The 21,879-nt window shown below is 37.6% G+C and overlaps 1 protein-coding gene across 9 annotated transcripts in view; it reads left to right on the forward strand.

The window, feature by feature from the left end:
* Nucleotides 1-21,879, forward strand: part of LOC112556927 (ikaros family zinc finger protein-like) — a 51,014-nt gene that overhangs the window by 8,732 nt on the left and 20,403 nt on the right. For 4 of the 9 annotated variants that reach the window (XM_025226397.1, XM_025226394.1, XM_025226395.1 and 1 more), the window contains exons 2-4: nt 7,789-8,786; nt 10,614-10,751; nt 19,278-20,287. In XM_025226397.1, coding sequence (XP_025082182.1) covers nt 7,875-8,786; nt 10,614-10,751; nt 19,278-20,287 — 2,060 coding nt within the window. In that variant the 5' untranslated portion in view covers nt 7,789-7,874. Of the gene's footprint in view, nt 1-7,788; nt 8,787-10,613; nt 10,752-19,277; nt 20,304-21,879 lie in introns of all 9 variants that reach the window. The other 5 variants (XR_003097860.1, XM_025226398.1, XM_025226401.1 and 2 more) reach the window with 4 other exon arrangements.

Consider the following 21,879-nt stretch of genomic DNA (forward strand, 5'->3'; position numbering starts at 1 on the left):
ATGTGTAGTCACCATGCTTGATGCCATTTCTAGACAGATGTAGACAATGTGGTCTTGTGGTCTTTTTCAACATTCTTGATCTAACAGACATCAGCGTGTAGATAATTTTTTGTCAAATCGCTGAATTCCAGTTTTTTGCTGTGAGTTTATTATTAGTAGCAACATCAGCCAATACTCTACCAACTGCTGTGCCATTCACAAACACAAAACAATTAGAAGAGTGAACTGCCAGATAAAAGCTACTTTCTGTTACAATCTAACTGTTCTGTGTGGTCTGTGCATCATCTTGCTTGTGGCAAATATTTTAGAATCTGCATGGCTTGCAAAGGAAGAATACAAATGAGTGAAACTGCATTACATGCTGTAACTACATTGTGTAGTAAACTTAGCTGTGTGTGGTGCTATAATTCCATGACGCTTTCTTTAATGCAGAGTATTGGCAGCTTTCTCATACAGACATCAAATGGAAATCTGCATTTACTTACATTCTTCAACTACTACACAGGTGAAATAAATAAAAGATTTTTGTTCTTCAAATACTAAGTTATTGGGTTTAATCATTCCAACTTAGTTGACATGCTTCTGCTCTAGTATTAGAACTTGCTTAAACAACTTTTTCAAAGCATTGACTTGAATCCAAAAGAAATTAATATTCTGTGGCTCTACCCAAAATATATTTTTGGCTACAGGGTTACACAAGATGTGTGCTAGTGCTTACAGCTAGAAAGTCAGACCATGTCACTCCTCTTCATTTTCATCACTGGCTACCCATCGATTGTGGCATTCAATACAAACTGTCCTGTGCTGTCTCCTGCCCTATTTCTCTGCACTTATTTTCCCCTAAATCCCAGCCAGACTACTCTTCTCATTGTCTGATGACAGTACACCATCTTTGTCACCAGAATAACCACATATGGTCAGCAGACATGCACTAAAAACACACCATTTTTATTGTTTGTTCCCAGATTGATCTTTGTGTCTTCTTTGTCTTTTACTACTTGTATTCATAGTGATTCTCCTTCCATCCTTCATAGAGCGGTCCGGTGGCGCAACGGTTAGCGCTGTTAGCGCCTGTCACCAATACAGTGAAGGTTGGCTGCCCTGAGTTCATTTCTCGTCTCGGGCACGCTGATCTTTCTCTGCACGTGGCATCTGTTTGCAGGGCTGGCTGCTTGCCGTAATATAGCCTTAGCTGCTGACACGGCGTAAAACACCAATCCCCCCCCCCCCTCCATCCTTCATATTTTGCCCATGTCTTTAAGTGCAGAGAATGTGCTCCTTCATGAGTATGATTATACGCTGTATAAATCATATGTTTATTATTTATTAAGACGTGATCGCTGGGTTCTCTAGAATCTAGATTTGTAGGCAGTGGATTCTTCTGGTCTTTCTTACACGCACATACACAAATGGTCTAATGGTCATGTAGAACTACTGCTTAAGAGAACTTCTACAGAAATCACCTTACCAGCATCGAAATGTTACAGCATCTAGAGTTGTTCTTTTTTTTTAGACCTTCTTAGCCATACTACTGTACTTGACATCTAAAAGGCAAATTTTTGTGTAATATCCTTTGGCTCTTCAAGATACTATGCTGTGATTTTATATCATGTTATGTGTCCAGTTTTTAGTTTGTTGTTTGTTTTTGTTGTTTTCTAGAAGCATTGCACTCAAAGGTTTAATCCACACTTTTTTTCATAACATGATCAGCAGAAATGCATTATAGAAGATAAAGTGAGCCAAATTTTATAAACATAGTGTATCAACCATGTTGATGAAAAAAAGGATGTAATTACCACCAGCAAATCACATTAAGGTAGTGTACTGTTTCTGGTTTCCCTGGTGTCAGAAGAGTAGGCATTCACGCTAAACAGCCATTACAGGGGTGGAAAATGAGTCCCTAAATTAAATCTGCACTTAATGTTAGATTTGAAAGTGGCTCCGATGTTTTGGTGGGAAGGAATTATGCAGTAACTTTCTGCACCCTTATATGTTAATGTACTGGGCATGAAAGATTTACAGCATAATTTTGACAGCTATTGAGTTAACTCATTCTGTCAGTAGGTTTGCCACCAGGATGTACAAGTTTGACTATGACAGATTTATTCACAAAAATTATGAATTTTTCTGAGCACCTCCAGCGCTTCACAAATTTATTGCAGTGTATGTGTTCATGTGTTGCAAAGTGTATAGAGCACGCTTGTAAAGTTGGGTGGTACGTTCAGTAACTCCTCTGTCCTCATTTTTTTTTGGTTTGTTTCTATCACATCTCTGTGACTTTGATCACTACAGATACAGTGTTTTTGCTGCTGCAAAGTATCCAATGTGGCATAACTACTTTTTTGAGAATGACAATTTTTAGACCTTATTTTCTGATTGATTAAAAATCAATGTTCAGAGAGTGTGGCCATATGCATATCGTACCAATATAAGACCACATTGTCCCAACACCGAAGGCTGAATCATCCCAAGCCCAAAAGACAAAATAAGTAGCTATTAATGTCAAATATTACCCATAGAGCCATGCATCTTGGGGCAAAATGACCGGTGACCTGAAAATGTAATATGAAATAATTATTTTATAATAATAGCATCTATTGTAGTGGAATGAATGCACTTGAATGGTCAGTTTAACGGCCGTATGAATGGGGTAAAAGAGAATTTTGACGTTGGAAAACGTGGGGGAGAACTTTAAAGAAAGTTGGAAAGAAAAAACATTTTGTTTATAAAGTGAAAGATAAGTTAATTCAGTGAAAGTGTCACAGAGTCGATGCCATCAAAAGTAGAGAAAAAAATGCACACTTTTTCAGGAGAAGGAAGTAAGCTACTTCCCAGGATCAATGTGATGGTGTCGCCGAGCCGGCATATTACACCAAAAAATTGAGGAATAGTGCAGTCGCTGTGAGAGGGGAGTACATACTTTAGATATTTGTGCGAAAGTACTCTTTCGCTGGATTGTGTTTTAAGTGACCAGGGATCATACGTTATGTACTTGAAAGGCAGCGTAATGATGATATCGGACTGAGATAAACATTATTGGAACTGACAGGAGAAAAGGGGAGATAATAACAGCATCCCAAGCATGATATTCTGAGACTTGATGAGAGAGTTTGATCACAGATGTGTATAGGTGGACTGCTGTCTGTCTGCTGAGACCAGCGCTTAGCCTCTTGCAAAGTTCTCCGCTGTTATTCATAAACAATGAATATGATTAAACCCGAAGCTTTGTATACACCAATCTCGTTTTAGTAGTTAACTGGAATAATACAAGTTTGTGGTTCGATGTTGCAAGGAATTATTTTTTTGAGAGTGATAATCATCCTTGATGGCCTTCCCTGAGATTGGGTTGATAAAAGAGATTTATTTAAAATGTCTTAATAATATTTTAAAGAAACTCACTGGCAGATCATTTGTTTAGCGTTGAAAAAAAGAATGCGTAACTGTCGTAATCCTGAGTGGTGACAGATGCATACAATGAAAAGAAGTATAGCCTGTCATTTCTTTTGATTTGTTAACGAAAGAATCTGAATCTCAGATGGGAACAGGCCTTTGTCTGTGCAGTGAATCAAGGACGTTAAATCAGATGGTCTAGCAACACTTTGCGCATGTGGTGGAACAGTTCTGACAGGTAGCGCATCATCTGCTGTGTAGATGACAGGCAGTTTTCGTTTGCTTTTTTAGCATCAGCCTTAACAAGAACTCTGGGGTCTAGCGTATTAAGCAGGAATATCTCTGAAATAAGCATTATTGTGTACTGGCATTTAGACGAGTGATTTCATGGGAATAAAATGTATATTAAGATTTTTCAGAAAGAAGAACCGCAGTCATGAAGTGTTAGATGGCAAAGTTACTGGGTTTATGTGCAGTATATGGACCTGGATAGTCTTTGCTCATAACACCACCAGATAAAACAGTTTATCTGTCAGAAAGGAAGAGTGTGATCAGATAGCACCAGTTTGTACTACAAGTATTTACTAATTTAAATATTTTAGGCAACAAATGCATTTCAGAGTGCTATGACAGTGTAGTGCTAGGACCAAGTTGCTTCTTGTCTGATTTAACATCCTTGAGAGAATAGATGTGATGACAGCTTCAGCGTTGAAAGGGCCATAATATGATCTCTGCACTTTGGCCCACAATGCTTCATGACCTCAGGTATGTGTGTGTTTTAGTTTTGAAATAACATATTCCCATAGTAATTGCTCAAACAAATGTTGCAAATAACTCAACTGTTGACTGGGACATACTGTTTGTGCTTTGGCTGTGTTGTGTAAAATTGTCCTTAGCCATCACCCACTCCTTTACAGTCAGTGTGTTATGTTTGATTTAGTGGATAAATATGCATAATTTAGAAAAGCTTGGTTGAGCTTAATTTTCTGTGTAGCATTCTGATATTTCCAGAACATTTTCAGTGGTAGTCATTGGAATAAAATGTAAGCATGTAATCAGTCAAATGTGTTGATAACAACAATGTTGGGACATAAGCTCTAAACTGTTTTACCCTGTCAATATTACTACTGCCACTACTAAGACATTATTTTGACCTATGATGGATCCGTTTGAGTTTAGGTGTGAGTATGCATGTGATGTGCATGGTGAATTTTTCTTTATTTGGGCAGCTACACTCCTTCAGTGAGGCTTTCCTAATTTCAGGACAGATAAATATGTAGTTTTCATAATAAATTTCACTTTATTTTTGTTATTTTCTCTGTTGTATTCAGCTAGTGGACAATGTTCATTGGTACCAAGCAGCTTGCCAACTCTTCTGAAGCCTCCATGAAGTGTAGAAACTCCAAAGCCTGCACCCAGGAAACCTTCAGTCAGTAGCAGTCAGGATTTAGAATGAGAAGTTTTAGGTGTGGGGATGGAGAAGAGGGAGAATGTGTTTCAGGTGTCTCTGCTCTCACCCAACCCAGTTTTATTAACCTGTTTGTATAATGGAATAGACAGACTCAGCTTACAATATTCTAATAACCACACGTTCCACACACACACATACTTATTTGGAGTGTGTGTAACATGCCTTATGTTAAGTAAGGACTGCCTATAGCTTGCTTTGTAACAGTTGTCTATTCCTCTCTCTGTTGATAACTGTGATATGTAAATAGTACACATTATGTTTTTCCAGTTCTCATTACAAACATGTTGGCAGTGGAATCATTACTGCCTGAACATGAATGTTATGAAAATACTGTTCTTCAACAGTTCGTGGAGATATAATATTTGCTATAAATTGTGGTAATGAGTTATTGGTACACCACAGTTGCCACTTTCAGACTTATACCTTCATGCAGTCAGAGAGATAGCATATAACATTTCAGACCAAACATACCCTCTCCATCCCTAATTTCAGCTGTTGCCCTCAGGCAGGTGTTACAAAGTGCCACGTGCCCCTTGTGCCAGCAGAAATCATCATCCTAAATAAAAGGCACAAGGACTTGTAGGTCTACCATATTTGCATCCTTGGAGGTTCATGCGTATGTGTAAGAAGGTGTAGGTGTGCATGTGTGTTGAATGTCGTGTATGGGTGTGTGTATGTCTGCCCGTTATGCTGTGTGTATATATATACTTATGTTTGTTTGTGTGGGTGATTGTGGGCAAAAGAAAAATTTCTGTCTTGGCCTTCCTGAGACAGACAGTAAAGTTTGATTTGATGATTTGTGGTCAGACAGTGTACATGCAGTATTTATATATATTACAACATTGTTGCTCCATACTTTTCGAGATCATTTTGCCCCTCTTCTTTGTGAGAACAGTGATTAAAGTCATCCATAAATGTCTTGCACTTGTCTCGTGCTTAATCTTGAAATAAAGGAATACCATATCCTTAAGGAGTTTCTTTTGTTGTCTTCTTGTTTGCACACTGAGTACAGACAGTCATGAAATTTTGTCAAGACTTCATCCAAAGCAGAACAATCCTGGAAGACAGAGAACACTGAAATCCACTGAACATGACTTGTTTTGAGATCTACGAACAGAAGTGTTGTGTTTAGATACAGTTTGACAAGTTCTTTGTCCAGCAAAGATGTGAGACTACTTTCAGTTCAACAGTCAGCTGAAAGTGACTCTAATGGTTTCAGATTCTTCCGTTTTCATGTTTTTCATTTAGACTGTTAGGAAAGTTTTGCACTCTGCTCCACAAATGTGATTAGTGATGTCTTTTTCTGTTTCCATAGGTGTTGGATTCTTGTGTTTTGGATTTTTTCAAAATCTTTCTTGTGTTTTGGATTTTTGTCTTACAGAATTTATCAAAAGCAGTGGTAATCGTGACATAAAAACTTCAAAACATAGGAAAGGAAAACCAGTTAAAGCAATTATTTCATCAACCAGCCTGATGTTGTCTTGGTCTGTTATTGTAAAATTTGCCCAAGCCTTTTCCTTGTTGCTGCTCATGAATCAGGTTCCAGGTAGTTCAGGCATCATTTGAGGAAATGTATTTTGATACAAGTTCTTGTTTGAAGAAAATATACTGAGAAAAATTTTGTAAACACAAATGCAGAGGTGTCATAATGAAAGATAATATACAACAGCATAAGCCAACTGTCTGTAAAATTCAAAGAAAATTGTAATTGAAGTTGCAACATTATTCACCCCACTCACGATCAGCATACATTTTTGCCACTGTAAGGTATATTTTTTATCACACAAAACTATAAACACAATAATAACCATGGCAGCTTGTCAGCAGGCCTGCAAGCTTCATTGAGTTGCAAAATTCATTTTCTTGCAGAAGTCAATGTTCATCTAAAATAAAATTTAAATGTACAGGACTGTGTTCTTTTAACTGAATATTTTATTCAACATAAAACTTCCACAAAAATGCGGATTGCTGGATCAATATCTGAAATGTGAGAATCCGTTTGTTTTGCTCCCGAAGAAGCAAAGGGCTTGACAAGCATAACAACCATTTCGCTTACTGTGTTGGAAATCGGGCAGTGCCTCAAAAATTTTATGCTTGCTAAAATAAGAAGGGAAGAAACTGTTAGCTCCTTAATGGATTGTTTTATATGAATTTCTTCCCTTGAAGAGCTGAACTAGACAAGCAATCAAGTATTTTGTTACCCTGTTATATTTTTTTTTCTTGCTGTATTGCAGTTTACTTATTGCAACATCACTGTAGCACATTAAAAAAAACCCCCAAAAAATCTAATTCTGTATCGCAGAATTTTAGCTATATCGCGAGATTTTGCGTACTCATGTAAAGTTAAAATTTTGTTAAGATTACATAGGTTTAAGAGTGTAGAAAGTGTTTAGTGAGGAATTACTGTATTTGAGAAATGAAAAAGTAAATAAAAAAAAATCTTTTTAATGACCATTGGTTGTAGGATTTGATATACAATTCATCACTCGCAGAAACAACTAAAGACATGAATATAAACTTTCAACTTCAGGCTAAGAATCTGATATCTTTTAAGTTAATCGCAAAACAGAGATGCTCAAAACCCACATGCATGCACAGTATTGGCAAAAGGGCATTGTGTCGTGCGATCCTTTCTCTTGTTTTACGCAACTTTTTTCTTGAGTATGATTATATGAAGTTTTAAGCACACATTAAGTAATGAAAAAACTTAATATAAAGTGTTAAATAATTTCAGTGGAATTTTATAATGAATAGGAGTTTCCAAAAAAGTTCACATCAAACCCCCCCAAAAAAACCAATTTATAATTGAGAAGCTTAATTTATTTTTTTTTAAAATTCCATATATGTATATGTATTTTCCATGAGAATATAAAATGTTTTATATAAGGTACTATAGTTCTGAACATTTTGCCATTTACTGTGTGCAGAAGGATTTGTGAATGTGGCAAGCTGATGGTGGCAAGATTCTGCAGCAATACTCAAGCCACCAACAAATCCCATCAGCTGCTGCATCATGTCTGATGCTGACATCATGGCAGAGGCTTATGCCAGTCCAGCTGAGAATACCACTGGACAGCATCCCAGCGTTTCTCCAGCATCTAAACCACCTACACCTGTGGGCGCTCGTCGTTTATCTGGCATTGTGGACTTGTCTTCAAGTGGCTCTGAATCCCAGAGTGCAGAAAATGGGATCCATGGCCCATCATACCCAAATTTAGTGGGGCTTAGTGGGGCCAACATGGGAAATGGTGGTGGGCCATCTGCCAGTAAATTAGCATGCCGTTACTGTGGTAAGACATTTTCACAGGCTGGATATATCAAGGCACATGAGCGTTTGCATACAGGAGAAAAGCCATTTTCATGCTCTGTGTGTGGCAAAAGGTTCAGCGATCCATCAAACTGGAAGAAGCATGAGCGTGTACATGCCAACCAGTCACGGAAAGCCCCAGGCCCCCCTTCATCTTCGGATGTAGCTCACAAGGTAAAAAACTTGTTTCTGAAGTCAGTCAATTCCATAGTTTCATCCTCCCTTCAACAGCGTCTGGCAGCACGCAGCAGTGGTGCAGAAGGTGGTTGGGTTGGGGGAAGCAACGGTCCTATAGTGTGCAAAGTGTGTGGAAAAATCTTTTCTAGCCAAAGCAGCTTGTCCACTCATAGGCGTATTCACACAGGAGAACGCCCTTACAGATGCAGAGTGTGTGGCAAGAGTTTCACACAAGTTGGCACACTTCGCACACATGAGCGTGTGCATACAGGTGAGAAACCTTATGTGTGCCGAGTCTGTGGCAGAACCTTCGCTCAGTCAGGTTCATACCGCATGCATGAACGACGTCATGCCACGGATGCCACACAACGCTGCCATGTATGTTATACTACTTTTCCAACATGGAGGGAGCTTCAGCTGCACATGGCATCTCATCCACAGGTGAGGCACCCTGAGTGTTTATTCCCAATCCCTTCCCAAGCTTGCCTGATGTAGATGCTCTTGCAATGCATTGGAATACTGTTAATTCACTTTTTCGCAAGGAGATTTGTGCGGTTCAGATAAACATAAAAAAGAAACTAATGAACAGATTGGCTTGTCCTTTTTTTTTTTTTTTTAAATATAAGTAAGGCGAATGATAGTGAATTTCAGTACTCCATGTAGCTCTCTTTTTCTTTGCAGGTCTTCCTCAGCTTATGCTACATTGCATCCTAGGCTGCTTTGGCGGGTTAGGGTCTCAGCACCATCAGTAGACGCAGGCTTGATTCTTTCAATAAAGGATTATTTCCAATTGTTTGCATGCATGCTTTTCTGATTTGCGTGGAAAGTAATGTTTGAGAACGACAAATTTGACCTAGCAAATTATACATTTCTTTTTAATCTTCTCATGTTAGTCACTTTGCTTTGAATGAGACAACAAGAAATGTTTGGAAGCTTAAATTATATTGGCTGCATGTAAATATGTTTGATGCTTATTGTGCAGAAGTTCCTTGAATAGTTACAGTGATTCTCATTTAATAAGATTCCTCAAATGATTGAATAGGATTTGTAAAAAAATTTGATTAGTTTCCTGAAGCCCTTTTTCAGAAATTAATAAAGTATAGAAGTTGACATCACATCTACTGTTCGCTAGTTTAGGCAGAAATAAAAATGTTTACAATGTGAAGTTTTATTTTGAACTATGCATCTGTTAAAGATGGGGGTTATTTTTAAATTGAACTTTTTGGATCTTTTAATCTTACAAATGCATCTAAAAATTAATAAAAAATAAACAAAGCTTTAACACTGTCACATTGCGCCAATCAGTTCCGTGGCCTAATTCATTCCAGCTAAGTACTGTGGATAGCATTCAGAAATACATTAAAAAAAATTATTCCTAAAACCCTCTGTGTATAGGATCACTAGTTTAGTAAACCTTTTATGCAGCTTGATCCATGTCTGCCTAGAACCAAGGATATTCAACTATTCGACTTATTTGTTAAATTTACAGTTCTCTTGATCTTGAGGAGCCTGATTTTGTCATAACTGTATACTTAAAGGACTATCTGATAGGATATTTGACAACGTCTATAAAATAAAATTTAAAGATTATAATAGTGAATCTTAAAAAATAAGACTCAAAATAATAATTTCCACTCAAAAGAATGTGCTTTGTTTTATTTTTAATTACTTCCCATGCAAAAATGTTGCACTTTCAAGAGAGTGTAAAGTTGGAGGGAAATATTTCAACACATTTAATTTAACATCTTGTGTTGGTGTGTCACATTACTTTTAAAAACAGTATTTCTGAAGCACTGAGCTCACCTGGCGCACTTTATATATAAATGCAATTATTATAACCATACTGCCAATCTGTTGGCTGTCGTGAGTGCAGATCTCATCTAGGGCATGAGTTCTTTATATGTGGCACCTCTTTACAGGGCCAGCTGCTTTGCCATGATGTATCCTTCATTGCTGACTCTTAAAATACCTTATTACACCTTATATTACTTTTAACATTGAAATGTGAACAGATTATCCTTTACAGCATTAATTTTGACCTGCTTGTTTATAGATAAAAAAATAGTTACAATTGTCAGCTTAAAATGATGTTATTTCATAGTCAAACTACAGGTCTGCTGAAGCATTTGAGTCTCATCTGAGAACCAGAAATGCATTTTAATTTTTTTAAAAATTATTTAAAGGTTTCAAGTTTTGATACTTTATAAGAACAATTTTTTTCTTTTTCTTGTTAGAAAAATAATTTTCAAAAGCTTCCTTTAAGTATAGGCACAGAATGGCAAAAAAAACTGGGTGTGGCCTGTTGGAAGTCTTCTTTCTTCTTCCCTTAACTGGTACTGGTCAGACTGGGAGAAAACCAGCCCATCTGTGGGGCTGACTTGCGAGTATCACTCACTGGGGAACAAGGTAAGACATATAAGAGGCTGCCATCGGGATTGGTCTTGTACTACCACTCTGAGAAGGTCTCCTAGTGGATGTCCAGTCTACTTCTTCACATTCACAAGCCAGTTTTTCTTTTGCTTGCCCTGGTGGCAACCACGACCACATTCCATGTACCCTTGAAGTACCATCTTGAGCAGACCTGGGCAAAGGCCGGCCCGCAGGCCGGATCCGGCCCGCCTCCTGTCTCTGACCAGCCCGCCCGCTGGCCTGCCCGCCAGTATATATACTACATATACAGTATTGGGTACAACTGAGTTAACTATATTAGTCCGGCCTTCTAAAACCATCCCAATTTCTCATGCGGCCCCTTGGGGAAAATTAATTGCCCACCCCTGATCTTGAGCAATGTGTCATGTCAGGCAGTATGCCCAATGTTTTATGATTTTCAGGTGTTCCTGGGTGTTCAGGTGTTCCTGTAACTAAGGTAGCAACTTTTTGCAGCAGAAGAAGTCATTTGTCTTGTTCTCTTTGTAAGAATTCCAGAGGCATCTTCTGAGGCACTTTAACTCAAATTCCTGGATCTATTGTTCTGACATTAGTGAGCTGGGTCCATATTTCACAGCCATAGAGCATGATGAGGGACTGTTATATCTTGAACTTAGTGCTTAAGATGATATGCTTTTTGTCCCATATCTTGTTGAGCCTTGCCATTGCTGCTGTTGCGGCTGCAATTTTTAGACAAATGGCTGACACACAGCTACTGTCTTTGGAGATGGTCTTGCCCAGGCTTTTAAAGCTCTTTACTTCCTACAGCTGAATAGTATTTGTGCACATCTCTGCCTTGGCAGATTCAGTGGTGACTTGTCCATGCTAATTTCTATATTGCAAGTGCTTGCATTGGTGGCAAGCTTGTCTGCTAGCTTCTGGCTGTTGCTGCCTGTCATTTGATTGATATCATCTGCAAACCATAGGTTGCAGAGCACCCTCCCTCCAATTGACATCGCATCCTACATGATGCACTGTAAGTAAATGTTAAACAGCACTGTAGACAGAGGGCAACCCTGGTGAATGCCTGCCATGGGAAAGAAGCTCTTTGATGGTTCAGACAAGACTATCCCCAATGTGGAATTTCCACGTGGTTTACAGCCCCTCATACTCTATTGAAAATCTACTTAAATAAAGTTGATGAAATTATGATAGAGATCCTTACTGTACTGGGGGAGCTTTTCAATCAAAATATGACGCTGAATGTGTGTGAACATCAACTGGTCCATTCCTACAAATATAGCCTGTTTTTCAGCTAGTGGTTTCTCAGCTGCTGACGTGAGGTTGTTTTGGATCATCCTCAGCATAACTGCTTGGATGACTAATCAGGCTTATCAGTTGGTAGTTTTGGCACTGTTTGCTGTTTCTTTGGGAGGGATATGACCATTGATTGCATCCATTCCTACAGGTAATGTTGTCTTCCCCAAATTTCTGACAAAGGGTAGTGAGTGCCTTCACTATCTCTATCTCTTCCCCACCACCTTTGAGCAACTCCACTGGGACATTAGCCACCCTCAGAGCAGGTGACCTTGCTGGCGTCAGTGGCATTATCTGCTACCCCTTGTTGGTGAGGACCTGAGTAAGTAGTAAGCCTTACACTTAAACCATTTCTTCATCTGTCCCATGACATATGTACTCAGTTCCTTTCTTGTTCTCATGGTTGACCTTTTGATACTTAACAGCTGCAGTTGCATTGTACTTTATTCTCACTTTTCAGAGACCTTTTGTGGTCATAGAGGGAGTTTGAAAACCTCTTCCATGACCCATGGCTTCTCTTTTGAGTGACCTGAAACTTTCATGGCTATGGACAGCATTCTTTTGATGTGATCCATGAGGGTGTCCTATCTATCTATTCCTCTTTGTGTATCAGGTTGCATATAAAGCCTCAACCAGAGTCCACCAATGTCGATCTGCTGAAACCTGCAGGTGACCCCATGTCCAGCCCTTTCCTTTCATCTCCCTTTCCACTGTTCTTCTTCATGAGGGTGTCCACATCATGTTAATGATTTGCCTTCAACTTATACCATGAGATTTCATTCGAGTTAGGGTCTCACAACTTATTGAGGAGCAGTGTTTCATCATCAGCTTTAACCTTAGGCATGTTAAGATGTGATTATGATCACTATTGATATCTCGACCTCCATATGCCCCTATATTTACCTTGTTCATACTTGATTGAAAGCATCTCAGCTGCAAGATGGTCAATTTGGTTATGGATTGATTCATCTTGGTTTAATCAGTTTGTAAGCCTCGACCATTTGTGATGATGAAGGATATTGCCATTGGTTAATGTGACTTTGAGCAAATTAAAAATTCCTCAGATCACTTTCATTTGTTTCACTTTGTCTGAAGCAGCCAACTGTACCAGCCCATTGCTGACATGCAGCTGGGCCAATTTTTGTGTTAAATAATAATAAAGTTGATTTATAGAGCGCTGTATTCCACAATCAAATATTCACTCGAAGTGCTTGAGGGAAAAAAAATTTAAAAACACAGAATAACAATAAAAATGCATACACTGATACATGCAACAGGCCATGCAAACGTTGTCTATAGAATGTCTTATGGCAGGATGAAAGATATGTTTGTATTTGCTCCCAGCTTGCTCAGTCAAGTTGAAGAACTGGATTAAATTAAAATTAAAATCCCTGATCACAGCAAGGATGTCCTTTCTCAGTACCGCCTGTATTGCATAAAAGTATGAGTGTACATTTGAAGTGTGTCATTTTGTGGGGTCTTGCAGTAATGCCTATGGAGATCAGCCTGCAGGAGATGGGGAGCACCTTGTATACAAGAAAGCCTTGTCGAACATATGCTTTGTTTCCTCAGTTTGTGTCTTTCCTTCATTACTGTATCTCCAGATTCAGTCAATCATACCTGTACAAGTTCTGCAATATCCTGACTAGTGTGTGAGCTTAATTTTTTTCGTGGGCTTATTCGCCCATCCCCTCTAAGCCATCCTTTGCTTCTTTTGACTATTTTTTTTTTTCTAGTACAAAAAGGCACTTTTAGAAGCTTTTTTTAAAGTATGGGCACTGAATGGCAACAAACTTTATGCACCCTTTTGGAATGGGGTTAGAGAAAGACATGATTGTGTTAACAACTGAAATGATGCAGCAGTGCATATAATTAATATTTTTTGGTAGTTGTTTGAATTAATACTTTTCAAAATAATACACTGACACCTAACCCATGAATACCGGCTAATTTTGTTACCTTATAAAAGATAATTCCCTTGAATTTAAAAAAGTATACTGAAACAGTTTTTTAAAGCTTTTTTTGTTAATGGTAACATCAGTGCACAATTGTTCTTAAAGAAATTGATTCAAAAGTAATAATTTTTTAAAAATCGATGAAAAAATTTTGTATTTGGGTAACCTCTTACATCACACATTCTCGTGGACACTTTATGAAGATAACGCTTAACGTGTGACTGTAGGTTTCTGATATTTTTTTGATTGCAACTGCTTGCCGTGCTTCTCCCTCCCCTTTTATAGCCACCGGGGAGACTAATGTAACATAGGTTCCTAGCTGTGTTGGAAGACAGCACTGATTGTGCTGCCGGTGTCTGCCTTACCAGAGTTTGGGTGCTTCTCCTTTTCCATTGGACAAACAAAAACTTGGCACACCAATCAGTGCTGCCAAACAATTGGCCTTCCAAAAGCCAGCCTCTACTTTATGTACCCCACATCTTGAAGAAGAGAAATCCTCTGCATTTTACCTCTTGGTCTAGCAATTAGAAAAATACAATATACTTCCTATATCCATATGTAGCACACGACCCCTTTTTTTCCCCCAGTGATGAATAACACATGCACCATTTCTATACAGTATACATTATTTTTAATACACTTTTATTTAATTCACTATGTGTGTTTGCAAATTCTAATGATTTTTCACCCACTTTCAATATTCCTAGAGGTCTGACATTTTCTCCTGTTACTCATTTTCTTTGACAGTGCATTATTAAATCATTTTAATTTAAATTTTATATGACAACTTTGAGGCTGAATTAGGGGAGATAGAGATAATTGTTGCTCTAGTCTAGGACTAGTAAGCTAAGGTTATCTCCCATAAATTAGCCTATAAGAAAGGAATAAAGTTAAAAAGTAAAACGAAAAAAATTGATAACAGAATTTTAACATTTTATTTTTATTTGAAATGCACAAAAAAGGGTGAAATAATTTGTTTGTGATTTACTTTAATACATATAACTTAAAATATAAAAGTGTGAAGGAAACTTTTGGAACATCCCAGGCTGCAGTCATCAGTGACGTCAATAGTTAAAGTTTAGACCAATCCACATAGAAAAAAAATTGCTTTACATTTTTGTATCAAAGCTAATGGCAACTTTTTGTTCTGTCTACTTGCCAGTATCTTTGGCTTAATTTCGTGTTTAGCTTGGGTTTGCTTTTAATCTCTAAATAAAGGAAAGATTGTTTCACTTATATTTAAATAAAATCCTTCAAAGGACTTCTATGTAAGACCTGATAAATTACAGTTCAAACAATGTGGCCATCATTATAGTGTATTATAAAAAGATAAACTGCCTTGTGCGTCAAGAAGAGGATATTCAAAATTTTAACTTCTCCATCTTCAGACTGAGCATTTTCAAAGAAACATCATTCCTCTTCTATACTGATAATTGTAGATTTTCACCTTTTCACCTACACCCTGGGCTAGTTGCACAAGGTTTCTTAACTTTAGAAGTGTTTTAAGAGACTGAATTTAAAAACTTCTTCAAAAATTGCTACTGTGTCATTTAGAAGGAAGCATTGCACAAGGCTATATGAAATATTGTGTTGAGGGGAATGAAAGTCTATTTAAACAGTTTTAACTTTTTAAAAATAGTTTAAGTGAAAAAAAGTTTTGAAGTTGTTTTTCGTACTGTGCTTCTATAAAACTGATTAAATAGATTTAATATCTAAACGTGTTTAAAATTAGAAATGTATTTTGCCCCGAAAGAGATTGCAGATTCAACAATGGCTATATGCTAACACTGGAAATGGCCAGCCTCACTAGCTGTTGGTGATACTATACCTTTACATAAATCAAGTGTCTCTTTTCAGGTTATAATATATTGTCATGAGGACACTTCTGGATAAGATACCTTCTATATATAATTGTTTTTGCTAGTTAAAGAATTAGTTCTTAGATTTTTCTGAATACTGATAAAATAGCAAAGGTAGTTTCTATGCATAAACATGCTATTGCTGCTCACAATGGCAGATAAATGTGATTTTTTCTTAAATCAATTTTCAAAAGCCTTTGTCATCATTATTCTTTGGTTTGGGGGTTCTTATTATATGCCTGTATATGCAGACATTTGGTGTCACTGTTGGACATTCATTTAGCTCATTGGACTTTTGGTGTTAGGTTGATGTAGTACAGTACAGTGTACAGGAAAAATGAGAAAAGCATTACAGTATGGTTTTTAAAAGCTTTATTTCAACAATGAATGAAATAACTGAACTTAATTTACAGTCGTGGTTTCTAGAATAAAAGCAGACTAGTTGATCTTATAACCCCTCTCAGTTACAGCCTGATTTTGGTGGATTTTAATGAATCTTAATGAGGTTTGCTGTTCTAAGGTAACAGAGGTAAAACAAAACAAACAAAAACCAACAAAGCTGAAAGGGTTAAGAAAGTTACTCATTTATTATTTTATCCCAAGGCACAATTTTTTTCCACCATCAACTGATAGTTGTAAACAGCAATTAAGTCTAAAACTGCTTTGCAGCATTTGTAGGAGCAGTTTTGGCTTTGTTTTAAAACTAGCATCTTTTTATAAACTAGATGGTCAAGTGGGTAGAAGAAGAATGATCTTTGTAGCTAGGTGGTTCCTTATTTTCTGCCCAAGATTTTTGATAAAAGCATCAGTTGTCTGGCTCTCTGGGACTCTGATGATGGTGGTCTGTAGACACCAATTTTTTTCTGGTTAGGGATAGTAACAATGATTGCCAGTCTGTAAAAGTTATCTAATTTGTCACATTTGGCTTCAGCAAGCCAACTCCAGCCATTCACACTTCGCATTTGTTCTTTAGACAGTTTGTGTAGAGCTGTGGCTGTGTGCATGTTTGAGACAATCTAGTTTTTGGGTTTGAATTACATGCTATTGCCTATGGCAGTGGTTCTCAAAGTATTTCGGACCGCAGACCACTTTAGTTAAGTAAAAAATATGGCAGGACCACCAAGGCCTAAAAATCACTCTGTGCTATGAATTTTAAATTTTAAACTTTGAGAACCACTGGCCTATGGCAGCACCATCAGAAAGCATTTCTATATATATTAATCCAAATTTTGGCTTCTTCTGATTCCAAAGTGGAACCGCATTTTAAGGACTGAGATTATCATGATTTTTTAAAGTAGAAAGTAGCAACAAATGGAAAGGGTGTGAAAAAGGACCAGCATTGTGTGGACAGTTGTTAGGAATAATGATTAATGAAGAGGTGCATTTTCATTGCACATTTAAAGGATTCAATTGTGGGTAGGTGGCGGATATGGAAAGGGAGAGAGTTTCATTGTTTTGTTGCACAGTAACTTAAAATCATGTGACCATATGTGGTTGTTCTGGTTCCTGAAAAAAACCCCAGCACAAACAGTTTGTACTAGATGCCAGAATGGATGGGTTGCCTCTGCAGAAAAGGAAGAAGAGTAGTGACATGGTCTGGCTTTACATTTCTTTTATGTTTACATTTACATTTAAGTTTTTCATTTACATTTCTTTACATTCTGAACAAAAGGCATTGATCAAAAACCATGTAAGTTTCATTCGCCTTTGTAAACATTCACACCTGGTCCTGACATTTACTGAAAATGCAGCAGAATCTAAATCTTCTCATTTTTTTTCTCAAGGCACTCGCAACAAGATGAATGGTGATTTGAGACAGCAGAATTAGTTGTGCTAAATTATTTACTTTTAAAATTTTTGCCACAACAACAGCTTTAGAATGCAGTCACAGTTTTTCTGCTTTCATTGGTGGATTTTTTAGAAGAAATGAGCATCGGATAAGCACAGTAAATGTTTACAACACAATACAATATGACACAGTAAATGTTTAATATGTAGAAAGTTCCTCCAACTCACTTTGAATTTCAGTCATCATTTGTTTACATCTGAAAACTATGCAAAACTGGATTGTGGGACACTCAAAAACTTCCAAAGTGCGTTTGTGTGACCTGCAACCAGGCAAAAGTCAGTAGTAGCAGATTCTGACTGGTTATACTTATTTTTAAAGTGTAGTATGCATTGTTTTTTCTAGCTCTTTGTCTTGTCTAGAAAAGAGCGGGAGCCTGCATGTACTACTGGCCCTGAAAGAACTTTCATTTGAAAGATGAATGTTCTTTCTGCTGCTAATATGACGCAATTTTTCAAAAGGCTTGTTGCTATGTCCCAAACATGTTCTATTTTCACTAATTCTGAGCACAATGAGAAAAATGAAATCAGTTTTCAGTGACAAAATGTAAATATTTTTACATGGTTTTATTAAAAATCACTCGGGGAATGGGTAGAGAACATGATAAACATAATATGCCATATTTTGAAATGACTAAAATTAAGATTTTCGTTGATTTTCAGGGTCCTGTCTTGCTTTAAGGCATTGTTGAGTGGTTTTATTAATTTGTCTTCATGCAAGCAGTGCTATCTCTTTGCTCAGGCTCATGCTTGAAAAATTAAGCATTAGCAAAAAAGTAATTTTAAAAAACATTTCCTTCAAAAATAGATTTGGCAATGATGAGATTTTTTATTGCTTTTTTTATTGTGACATGTAACAAATTGTATTATTGGCTTACAGCTATGCTTCTTTATTATATTTATAACTGTAAAATCATAGGTCTTTAGTAAACTCCAGCACAAAAACACGGTTCAGGATGTACATTTTTACAATTAATCAAAGATCAGCACTAGTAAAATAAACGTACATTCCTTTTACAAATATTTATACATGCGTAAATTTTAGTCATGCATTTTCTTAAAATTCTCTACAGAACTTAGCAAATTGTTCGCATGAATTACGAGAGGCTTCAATATTTTTTATTTTTTTTTTAAAAGGCAGATCTCTAAAAAGCAATTTCCACAACATTCTTTGCTGTAGATTCTTTTGCATCTGTACATGAGCTGTCTATGTTATGAAATAGGTAATCTGCTCCATGTGCAGCATCCATGTTCTCATGAACTGAAAAGAAGAGCAGACAATCACTCTCTATTTCAGCATTTCCATACTTACAGCTAGCAGAGAATAGAAAACAAATTATGCATTGATAAAAATTTTTATGATTACTTTGGATGATACATACTTTTCAGTTGATTTTTACATTTATTTGTAAAAGTGTTATCTAATTCTAAATGAAAATTTTAACAAACACTTCTTTTAGACTTCATTCTTGATGTTCTGTTGTATAATGGCGTGAATGGAGAGTAAGTTTTGGACTAAGCTGGCCAATATTAAGATATTAATAAATATTTTACTGCATAGTTTGGAGGTTAAATTGCTTTTTGTGCAGGTTTCCAGAACATTAATGGACTCAATGGATGAAGGTCCATCTATGCTTCCACCACATATGGAAAATGGAGATGGTCCTCCTCGACCCCCTTTGCTAGCTGATCATATGATGTTGGATAGTGATAGTCCTTTTCCTGGCCCAGCTCACCGCCACCATCACCACACACCAGTCTTCCACCATGCCAGTCAGCTGCCTCCGTTCTCATCCATTGTGCCATTTCGCACCCCACCATTCCCTACTCCTCTCAACATTTTTACATCACAAGCCCTGTCACTATCTCAACCTGGAGATTTTATCACTTCCAGTCCTCTCTTTCAGCCTGCTCCAGCACTTGCACTGCCAGCACCCCTCAAAGTTCTGGAAATGCCATCTTCACCTGGTCCTGGAGATTCTGATGTTGTATCCACAACTTCCCAGCTTAGGAAATATGGCTCAGACTCGCATATGTCAACTACAGTTTCTACACCAGAGGTGCAGCCTGAGATAATAGCAGCACAAATGGATGCTGAAACAGGGGATGCTCTTCCTCCAAGTCAACCTCAGTCAAGTGAATCGAGTGATGCAGGCTCCCAGTCACCTGAAGAAGGGGGCGATGTAAATGGGGATGATTTTTCCCTTCCAAAACGCTGCATTGAACGCCAAAACCTGAATACCCGCATGATGGGGTCATCATCACGTAAACAACGCCATCCAATGCGTCGATACAGCAGTGCTAGTAGTGAGCATGAGGTGCCACAGTCCACATCTTCTGCAGCCTCTTCTTCACTTCCTATCAGTTCAACTACTCGTGATCCTCGTGAAATGGAAGACCAGGGTCTTGTATCATATCTCATCAACAAGGGCAGAGTATACAAATGCGAACATTGTCGCATAATCTTTGATGATTGTACACTGTATTTGCTGCACAATGGTTTTCACTCCCATGATGCACAGCCCTTTCGTTGTGGCATTTGTCGAGCAACTTGCAATGATCGCATTGATTTCAACTGCCACCTGACTAGTCACATCAAGTGAGTTTTTCTCTTGGTATGTATTACTAGATAATATCTACAAGAAATAACTAATTTCTAAGATACCTGTTTTGTTACTGGGGCTGTTAAGGAAGAGCATGTAAATGTTAAAAGATTAAATTGTCAGAAGTATTGGTTTAATGATTCCCCAGAAGTAGTGAATAGCAGCTTCATACACCATCTTCAAGTTGAAAATTGTACATGCTTTAAAAAAGTGTGATGTTACATTTGTTTAGTCTATTACAGTTCTACCCTGCTGTCAAAACTCCTAAACTCGCTGTCAAAAGTTCCCACCATTCATTCATTCATTTCCTTGAGTGATACTAGCTGGGGACTGGATAGAGGCAGCAGCTGACAAGGCTCGCCACCGAAGCCTGTTTGGGCAGCAGTAAGCAAGTCTTGTATGGTATGGTTAAGCCCAATCCTTTATGTTTACCAGCCAGGTTTTTATCTGTTTACCTTCAATTTGGTCTCCCTCAAAAGTACCCCGAAAGATGGTCTTAGAGTGCTGTTCCAGGTCACATTTTATTGCCTGAAGGGATTCTTGAAGACCAGATGGCAACCGTGCTCAATACATATTTGTTGGTCTTGTGTTCCATGTAGGAATTTCCTTAGGCACTTGGTCTTGGATACCTGGATTCTTTTTCTGTATGAGCATGCAGACTCTATGTCTTGCATCCACAGAGCAGGATAGAAAGTATGAGAAACTAGCATAGTACTTGGTGGCAAACCTGATTTGGATCTCTGTAACAAATGGAGGGTTTTTTCCCCCATCCTTTTATACTCGTTCTTAGTGGTTTGTAAAAATAATTTTGCACAAGGATTACATGAATTTCAACAATTTGTTTCTGCATCACTTCAGCTGACACAAAACTGATCCATATTCATTATAAAAATTGCTCCAGATTTATTTATGTCAGAATATTGGTTCTCAGTTACCCAGTTCCAGCAAATAAAATGGCAGAAAACGGTGGGAGCTTTTACCTAGCAACACCAGCACTGAAAACTTTAGGACTCATTCATACCTTAAGAACTGACTTTGATATGTGTGAGTTGGTGTGCATGCATACAATAATGCACACAAATGCATATATATATGTGTGTGTGTTTAGCCCAGGACAATTTTTTTTGGGGGGACAGGTGGTGTTATACAGATACTATTAACACAGTAAGGATGTAGTTTTGATATTGTATTTGCTAACTAGATATGCATGAAATTCACTTGAGCTGTGTTGTAAAAGGTAGACAGGTTTACTTAGATCTGTTTGTACCTACATAGAGCATTCACTTGAGATTTCCATGCTTGTCAGTCAACAGCATATTTATTTATGCTATGTCAGTTACTTTCTCAACCAATCTGATCTTTCGTTAGTCATCAACATTTCATCTTAATATGAGCTGTCCACTGAAGGGTGATTTGGGGCAGTTCATCTGTTTTATGCCCCACACGTCCTCGCCATCTCTGTCTTCTTTTTTGAATTATGGTTGCCGTATTGGTTCAACTGGTTCTTACTGCAATTTCTTTGTCGGTGATTATGCTTGACCAGAATATCTTAAGGATGTTTCTCAGACATTAAGTTAGGAAGATCTCT

This window comes from Pomacea canaliculata, linkage group LG2, assembly GCF_003073045.1.
Source record: "Pomacea canaliculata isolate SZHN2017 linkage group LG2, ASM307304v1, whole genome shotgun sequence".
NCBI lineage: Eukaryota > Metazoa > Mollusca > Gastropoda > Architaenioglossa > Ampullariidae > Pomacea > Pomacea canaliculata.